Source organism: Dendrobium catenatum, unplaced genomic scaffold (genome assembly GCF_001605985.2).
Source record: "Dendrobium catenatum unplaced genomic scaffold, ASM160598v2 fragScaff_scaffold_1449, whole genome shotgun sequence".
NCBI classification, from domain to species: domain Eukaryota; kingdom Viridiplantae; phylum Streptophyta; class Magnoliopsida; order Asparagales; family Orchidaceae; genus Dendrobium; species Dendrobium catenatum.
The window spans coordinates 1,461,893-1,471,083 of record NW_021319911.1 but is presented as its reverse complement, the minus strand read 5'-3'; the positions used below and the strand labels follow the sequence as shown (position 1 = coordinate 1,471,083).

Here is a 9,191-nt window from a genome sequence, read left to right as displayed (position 1 = left end):
ATATGACCGTGGGTTTATTGAAGAGTAATTCTGATTATTCCTGTTGTTTGATCTGATGGATGATGCTTAATTGCCTTTAGTTTCATGTGCAAATTATCTTAATCATTGCTATATCAAATTATAAAAGATTTAATTAGAATATTTGACATTTGTAATAAAATTATTCCTAAAATAATATAATACATATTAGATTTTTATAAACTCAAATAAATCAACTAATGAAAATATAGCCTACATTTGGGACAGCTTTTCTTATGCTTTTAAAAAAAAAATTAGCACTAAAATTTATTTCTTGAACTAAAAAGTTTTCTACTAAAAATTATTTTAGAACCGAAGCCTAAGGCCAACAATTTCTAACAACAGTTTAAAAAACACAAACAATGCTTCTAAAATTGCTGCAAGAGCTATCCTTTTTATTGAAAAAAAATTAAAAAAAAAAAAAATATTAACCATGCATCTAATACTGAGGGACGATGTTGCCCCGCCCGCCCCGCCTCCCATATCGCAACCCGCCAAACGACCGTCCCCCTCGCCCACCCCCCATCGACGGCGTTCGCTGCCGATTCCCCTCTCCGGAGAACCCACCACCATTCTCTACCCCACTTTCCACTGTTCCCTTTCTATGCAAAAACTGAACCAAACTATCCAACGCCACATCTACATCCTCACTTCTCATCAGCTCCTCCCCAACTTCCGCCGGCGTCACCTTCACCTCCTCCAATAATCCTTCAATTTCCCTAAATCTCCAATGCTCATTAATTTCATGGTGGTTCCAAGCCAGAATCTTGAACCCCGAAGCCCTGCAGTAGCCCATCGGCAGACACATGTCGACTCGGCCCGGTTGAAGGAGGACAGAGTCGACCCGGTCCTTCTTCTTCGCCGTGAAAACGAGCACCCGGTCCTCCCCTGTGCTCGCCCACATCCAATCCACAAATCCCAGAAACCAGGACAGAGAAAAGTCGCCATCTTTACCACTCGGTTTTCTGAAACAATCTATGTCCTCCACAACAAGCATTGATCGGCTTGACATCCCCAGCAATAGCAGCTTGATCCCTGAATTCCACTGCAGCTCCTTTATGTTCAAATCATAGATGTCCAGCCGGAGAAACTTCGCCATGGCGGCAATCATGCTTGATTTACCGGTCCCAGACGGACCATAAAGCAAGTAGCTTCGCGTCCATGGCTTTCCCTTCTCTTTATACCACTCCTTACTCTTCGAAAACCTGGAGAGGTCCTCCACTATCCTCTGCTTCAACTCAGAATCCATGGCTAATGTTTCGAATGTCGCAGGGTGAAGCAGCTCCTCCGGCGGAAGAAGCCAGTAGCAGCCTTTGTTGGTGTAGATCTTCAGCGATCGATCAGCCGCTCGAATGCGTTCGGACTCGTCCAGTATATAACGGAGATAGGAGTTCAAAGCCGTGTTTTTGTGATTCTTGTGGAAACAGAGTTCGAAAAATTGGATTTTTTGAGGAACTCGCTTCGGCTGCCCGTCGAAGTAGACGGTGTGGAAATTGTTCCGGCTAAGGAGGCGCCACCGGAACTCGATGCCATTGAAGACGTCGAGAAATTCCTGTTCGTTTACGAGGGAGAGGGTGATGGTAGTGGCGTCTCTGTGTTTGGTGGCTTTAAATTTGGAGGTGCAGGAGGAGATGATTGAGCTGAGGTAGGTTTTGCATGCGAGGAAGAGATGGGGTTCGGATTCGAGGATGAGGATGGTTTGGTCGGTGGAAAGAGCGGAGCGGAGGGTGAGGAGAGAAGAGGAGATTCGAGTTTGTAGTTGGCGGGGAAAGAAGGTGCTGACGAAGGTGCGGGCGATCATGGCAGAGGCCGCCACGGAGGAAGCGATGGTGAGGAAACTGCGTGATGTTGCGTTTGCTTTCGTTTGGGATTCCATTTCAACTTTTTTTTTCCCTGAAAATTTTGAATGCCGAAGCAAAGAAGAGGTTCGACCAAAACTTCACAATATAGTTCGTAATTGTTATCAACTGAATTCTCTCTCTCTCTCTCTCTGGTCTTTCACTCTCAATTTACAGAGGAAACTACCATTCATGTACTCTTCATCTTCTCTCTCCTCGCCCTTCCCCCTTCTCTTTTTTTTTTTGGACATTTAGGTCATTTAAGACAAACTCACACACACAACGCATACACATAGACTCGAACCCTGAACCTCTTAGTTGAAAGCCAAAGCTCTTAACCAATAGGCCAAGGAGAGTTGTCTTCCCCCTTCTCTCGCTCTCTCAATTTCCGATGGCTTCCGTTTTTCTAAGCTTCGTTAATGAGTCAATACCCTTTTTTTCTTTTTCTAAGTCTCGTGCAAAGACTTTTAATGTTCTTAATGACTAAGCTTATTTCTGAAGGCGTAGAAAGTCTTCAGTCATGCACGAATAAAATTTTAGTTTTGCTTGTTCAGCACGGTGTTTATCTGTACAGTAGTTTTTTATTGGGTTATTAAAGAAAAGGTTAAAATAACATGTAATATTTAAGCTTTTTTTATTTTTTTTTTATGTAATATTTAAGCTTGATTTATTAACGAATCTAATGTTAATGGGTCTATTAAGAGGTGCAAATAAATCAAGTCGAGCTCGAGTCACCCATGACTCTAACTTGATCTTGATTAATTAAACGATTTTGAGCTCGAGCTTTATTTTATGAGTTTGAGTCGGCTCACGATTCAGCTTGTATATTATAAAAGTGAGAGAATAATTATTATAATAAAATGATAATAATAATAATAAATAGAATAAAAAAATAAAGAATCACTTAGTATTAAAAAAATGAGATATTATTTTTCAATATTTTTAATAATTATGTACTTAAAATTAAGAATGCTAATATATTTGCTTTGTTTTAAATCAACATTTTAGGGTTGGCTCAAGCAAGAGCCATTTATCTAATGGAACTCGATCGGACTCATGAGTCAGCTTAACTCACTTACACTTCATTTATGCCTAAGCTAGTAATTTATATTATTAGGTCGTCTATTCTTTTTTTTTTTTTTTAATTCTCTGTTCATTGTTCCAAATGTTTGATTTCTCACTATTATATTTATATATAACTCAATAATTATGATATGTAATTTATCTGGTGGATCTATTTGTTCGTAAGAGGGAAAGACTTGAATCTTGACTTGAAATTGAAGAGTTTTGAGTACTGAATAATTCTAGAGCCCTTTGTAATTTCCGACGTCAACAATCACTGACAACGACCAATGCCCTCCCACCCCATCATCCAACTACTATCTTCTCAATACCGTCACCCAACTATCATTGCATAGTCGACGTCTCATAACCACCTTCATCCCCATCCACCATCTTTCTGGCAATCTCTATTGTATGCACACGAGATCAAGTTATAGGGCTGCAAGCGAACCAAACGTTCGACGAGCTACTCGTTGTTCGGTTCGATCAAAGCTCATTTGTGATCGTTTAATTAACTAAACAAACAAACTTGAACAATATTTTAAATACTCGATTCTTAAATAAACAAACTTGAACATGAATGCGTTCGGCTCATTTATTTTCGCGAACAACATCATTTGAAGTTCGTGAACAAGCTCGTCATTAAGCTCGATTCATGTTCGATTTTGAACTAGTGAATAAGCTCGATAAAACTAATTAATATTTGACTATATAATTAATAAATATAAATAAGCATTGCCTTTGTTACATAGACTATTGCTTTTATTATAAATGTGTTTGTTCATAAATATGTTAATGAACATATTTGTTTGATAGTTAAAAAAATTCGTTAAATATGTTCGCGAACAAGCTCGATAAGCACTAAACGAACGAACATGAACTGAACATGAACCGAACATGAACACTCATTAATTTAAATGAACCAAACATGAACACAAACAATAAAGCTCGAACAAACATGAACCAAACTTGAACAAGCTGATATTAAATGAACACAAACATGAACACTCACATACTCAGCTCGGCTCGGTTCGTTTGCAACCCTAAGTTAGGGTTTACAACATTGTAATCCCAACTTCTCTGAATTAAGGAAAATGAATTTGTTTGATCTTGCTTAAGTTATGAATTATTTCTACAAGATTAGGCGCTTTTTTTAATGTAAAAATTTTTAATGCCAAAACTAACAATCTATGATACAATCTCCAAATTAGCTCTTCGGTGTTAGAAGAAGCTACGATCCCCTAACTACACCTCGTCAGTGAAGCTATTATCCACCTCTTCGGTCAACACTCTTGCATGCCATCTATTTTTGAAATCTATTTTAAATGAAAGTTCTTGATTAGCTTATCATAACTTTCTAATGCCGAGACTCCATCAAATTTCATGAGTATGGTGATATCAATAAAACTAAATAATCATCTTTATTTCTGTTGCGAACTAGAACATTTACGGCGGTAGAGAGATATAGAGTTTAGCGTCCCAAGTTTTGTACGAATATACAACACAGACAAATAAGAGAGAGGAGTGTGAGAGTCATAAGACACGCTATGATTTTTATGTGAAAAATTTTGAAAAAGGGAAGAACCGTAGGATTTAACCCAGTTAAAATGATTACACTAGTGTTTGTAGTCGATTATAAATTGTGCCCTTCCGCAACGGGAAGGCATGGGCTCAAAGTATCATATTGAGCATATTACATTGTTAGGGTTGAAAGAATCTAATGATAAGGAAGCCATTTTTAAGAGAACGTTGGCATGATCATTTGGTTGGTAGGCATGTATGGAGAACAGAAAGACTATAGTCGACGGGCGATAGTGATTGGAGAGATCGTACTCGAAGGGCGGCGGTGGTTGGAGTGACCGTAGTCATCGGGCGACGGAGGTCAAAGGTTCCATAGTCGGCATGAGATGGTGGTCGGAAGGATCGTAGTCGAAAGACGACAGTGAAAGACGACAGTGGTCAGAGGGACCGCAGTCAACAAGCGATAGAATTCTGAAGGACTATAGTCGACGGGTGGCGAATGTTAGAGGGATCGTAGTCAAAAGGTGATGCAGGCCGGAGGAACCATAATCAGCGGGCCTAATCGGGTCAAAATTTAAGGATGCATCAATTTCATAATTTAAAATAACATTTTATAATATTCCCATTAAAAAATAATCTCAACCACTAAATTTCAGTTAAACCTCTACATGATAGCTCACATCGACAATCATGATAGTCATCAATGACAATGAAAGTCTCATTAATGTCAAAGCATATCCTTACATCCGCTTAGAGGTTTAAACGAGTCGAGTTGAGATTAAGTTATGCTTAACTCAAGCTCGAGTTGTAGGCCAAATCGCGAGCTCCTGCTCAAGCTCAACTCGTGCCAATAGATGCGAGCTCACAAGTCAGCATGTGAGTCATAAGAAGAACGGGCCGACATGATTCCGCCTTCCGCTTTCGCGGTTCTGCCTTCCGCGGTTCCGCCTTCTGCCTATTCGAGCCGCTTGATGAGTCAACGAGTCCAGCAACAACTCAATCGAACTTGAGATTGATTACTCAACGAGCTCAACACTCGATAAACTCAGCTAGTGAACTCGTTACCTAATCGTATTTGAGCAGACTCATGAGTCAGTTGGACTCGTTTACACCTCTATATGCGCTGTAAAAAAAAATTGTGACTATTTGAAATTTTATTTTTAGTAAATTTTGCTTTTTTATAAAATTATCCAAAGCAATTGCCAGCCGCTATTAATCTTCTCATAATAACAAATTAAAACAAAAAAAGAGAAACCTGATTGATGTACTCATAATCTTACACAAGTCTGCTATTGCAGCTTCCCCCTATATATAACCGAAGCCGTCGAAGACCTCTCTGCACTTTAGCTTATGCAAGCTCGAGAGATAAACAAAAACACATACGGGAGAGAGAGAGAGAGAGAGAGAGGCAGAGAGGGGCAAAAAAAGAGATCAGGCCGGGAGTTCTAATATTAGCCTGTAAGAAGCTTAGGGCTTGGAGCTCGCCGGAGATATGGCGGCGCTATAGCCGTGTTGAAGGAAATGGCGGGTGCCCACATGTCAGCGCCGTTGCTTTCCGCTATTGTTACTGTGATCGAAACAGGAACTAAACAAAGTCCTCTCTTTCTTAAATGCCCTTCTCCTCCTCTCGAATCAGGCTCCATTGCTGAATCTGTCTCTGCTTCCATGTACGCAGAGCTCAGCAGCTGTCAATGAAAACATGAAGCATGAAACGGATGACTATTTCCTTCCAAAACAAACTTTTTTTTTAGAATGATTGAGAATCCGTTTTAAATGGACTCGTTTATTTTATTCTAGTTCTTGACAGTGCCAAGTAACTGGTGAATCGAAACAGAGATAGAGGGAGAGAAGGAGCTAGACCTGCACTTGGTCATGAAGAAACCTGATGTATCCGAAAGTTTCCTGAAGTACAGAAGCCGTATCTGACTGAAATCAGAGAAAAAAAAAAGGTTAAGAACATGTACTGCTTAAAGTTCCAATCTTTGTGCCTCTAGAGAGGAAAAAATTACATTTTTTTTTTTTAATTCTTCCAATACGCAGATGAAAAACCACGCACCTTGCCCATAGGAGAGACAAGTTGCTGCAGAGCTCTGACCTGCGACCCCAGCTTCTCCCTCCCCATCTGATAACAATCTCCGCATTTCATTCAATAAGATAATTTTCTCCTCAAGAGTAATGTATTCTAAAAATTCAATTAAAACAGAAAATTGAAGCTCGCCTGAACAGCTCTGGAAACAGGGGAAGCCTCTGACTCTGCCTTCTTGCGCTTGCTACAAGCCGAAACAGCAGAACCAACCCTCCCACACCTTCCTCCTCCTCTTCCGATCTCGATGGCTGACATTGGTTTCTTCTCTTGCACAATAACAAAAATTAGCAAACTTTTCAATTGAAGGGAAGCAGCAGAAGAACATACCCTTCTGTTTCTGGGCTTGCAGTTCTCATCAATCGGGGTAGGCGAAATGGAAAGTACCCCTCCATTGTCACAGACTTCTTCTTCTCCACCAAAACAGAGCATTCGAACGGTTGATGATGAAGAAGAAACAGGAAGAAAACGATTAGGCGGAAAGAAGACAAAGCCAGACTCCTCTGCTTTGCCGCTTACGACCTCTCCGTTATCATCTTCCTCAATTAATAACTCCATGAAACTGCCTTTAAATTCTTCGGCATCCTCAGATTCTCTTCCTCCGTCTCTAGCGATGCATTTCTCCATTTTTTCATTAGCCATTGAATCAGAATGGAGGGCACTGATTCGACGTTAACTCGCGAGCTTCGGAAATCTCGGTAGGAAACGGAGAGTGAAGTACGGCTACTTTTCCTGCGTTTTTATCTTGTTCTTCTGCCTCGAAGCTGATAAAATTTGCGATTTTATCGAGGACGGGGTAGCCGTTGATGAAGGAATTGATTGTCATGATCAAGGCTTCCCCGACGCTCCTTTCAAATCGTATGAGTGGGACGGTCGATGGGCTTTGTACGGGTGGGCCGTTCTCCGGACCGGTCAAAGCCGCTGACCCAGCCCAATAATGCCTTGTTTATCTGCATGGAAATGGGAATTAGGAAGACTATTTGGTTGGTTGGCTTTCAAAAGAAATTCTTTCATCGTTATAGATTAAGATTTTATTTGTGCTGATTTTTTTTTATTGTTTCTTAAAATAATTTTTTAATATAAAAATTAAAAATTTATATTACAAAATTTATTTAAGAAGCATAAAAAAGTCTTCCCAAATAAAACTAATATTTTATTTGGGATAACCTTTTTATTGATTATTTAAGTAATTTTTTAGTACACAAATTTTAATTTTTATACTAAAAAGATGTTTTAAGAAGCAATAAGAAAGCCGTACTTTTGGGAATATGTGACACGATATAAGTCAAAAGAAGAGTCAAGCAATGAGTACACGTCTTCTGTTTGTAGGTTTGACATTCCCTTTAGCGAAGAAGAAAGTACTATACATCTTCAATGCCAGTGGTGTGAGACAACGAGTTTGGAAAGTAAACTCTTTCAATATATCCTATTCACTTTTAATTTGTTTGTTTAGTTAATTAAACGATCGCAAACAAACTTTAATCAAATCGTACAACGAGTAGCTTGTCGAATGCTTGGTTCATTTACATCCCTAATGTAAATGCAACCATTATGGCTCACATTGATATACTTAATTTTATTGTAAGCTAATGGAAACTACCAACCATTTTTTTTATTGAGGATTGAGGATGTGAGAATTCTTAATAGATTTATATAAAACCTCATGTTATTTGATTTTTAAATAAAAAATAATTAGCCTAATCTTATATCAAAATTCATAATATTACTATCACAATAAGAAATAGTTGCTTAGTAAAATATAATAGTAAAATGTTGTTTTATAAATGATTTCAAAAAACTCTCACATAATTTCAATTTGAGTTTTTTTTTTAAATAAAGTAAATTATTATCTTTAATTACTATTTTTAAAATTATTATCCAATTATACAAAAAGACCAAACTAAATAAAATTTATCAAAATAGCTCAAAATTAAATGAGCTAAATGGAGTTCACCATTTCCCCTCGATTTTACTCTTTTATTATCTTCTCAAGGTTAAATCTCATAAATTTAGTTTTAACATAACATTTCAAGTATTCAAGCTCGATGTTGTATGTACTAGATCATCTCATGATCCATTTAGTCTTGTGTTAATCTCAACATTTTCAGTTTGTCATTGATTATATTTTTAGACTTAAATCAATATATAATGTCGGTTGTTGAACCGGCTTATCATCGGCTTTTACGCTCTATCAATAACCTCTTGCTTCCACCATCATCACTTGGAACCATCTCATGTGTTGCGACTACACCTATGGTAAGCTTGTGTTGCTCATGTCCTTAATGGCTTTCTAATCCATTTGTTACCATTATTCACTTATCCCAACCTTGTAATCTTTACTTGATGATTTATCTACCATCTATGTAACACCACAAGATCAATTTTTTTTTAAAGAATTGTCTATTTTAATCTCTTAATTAATCAACCAGATCTTCTTTGAATTCATCAATATAAATCAATCAAGCAAAAGCAACTAAAAATTATATACATCAAAATATAAAATTATATTTATCCTCCAAAATTTATCTACATTAGTCAAGAGTTTAATCAATGCATTCACCAGTCTATTTTTTAGCTCTTGACTACAGACTAATAAAACTAAAAATATATAAAAACAAAATAAAACTTGATTTTCATATTTGCTTCACTCTAGTGGATCCTAAATCACA

The 9,191-nt window shown here is 37.8% G+C and overlaps 2 protein-coding genes across 2 annotated transcripts; both read right to left on the bottom strand.

Annotated features, from left to right (window-relative positions):
* Positions 1-457: 457 nt before the first annotated feature.
* LOC110115662 (AAA-ATPase At3g50940) lies at positions 458-1,894 on the bottom strand. Its single transcript, XM_028700105.1, has one exon. It carries the CDS (start codon positions 1,892-1,894, stop codon positions 458-460), a length of 1,437 nt encoding a protein of 478 aa, XP_028555938.1.
* A 3,996-nt stretch (positions 1,895-5,890) lies between these two features.
* On the bottom strand, positions 5,891-7,164 carry LOC110115672 (transcription factor bHLH113). The gene is made up of 4 exons (XM_020848975.2): positions 6,658-7,164; positions 6,496-6,561; positions 6,300-6,365; positions 5,891-6,124 (listed from the first exon to the last, which is right to left on the bottom strand). Exons 1-4 carry the CDS (start codon positions 7,162-7,164, stop codon positions 5,891-5,893), a joined length of 873 nt encoding a protein of 290 aa, XP_020704634.2.
* Between the last annotated feature and the right edge of the window lie 2,027 nt (positions 7,165-9,191).

Excerpts from the sequence above, each read along its gene's own strand:
- LOC110115662 (XM_028700105.1), bottom strand. The coding sequence starts at position 1,894 with ATGGAATCCCAAACGAAAGCAAACGCAACATCACGCAGTTTCCTCACC.
- LOC110115672 (XM_020848975.2), bottom strand. The coding sequence starts at position 7,164 with ATGGCTAATGAAAAAATGGAGAAATGCATCGCTAGAGACGGAGGAAGA. Across the intron at positions 6,562-6,657 it reads CTGTTTCCAGAGCTGTTCAG|ATGGGGAGGGAGAAGCTGGG; the intron begins GCGAGCTTCAAT and ends GATTGTTATCAG. Across the intron at positions 6,366-6,495 it reads TTGTCTCTCCTATGGGCAAG|TCAGATACGGCTTCTGTACT; the intron begins GTGCGTGGTTTT and ends CTCTGATTTCAG.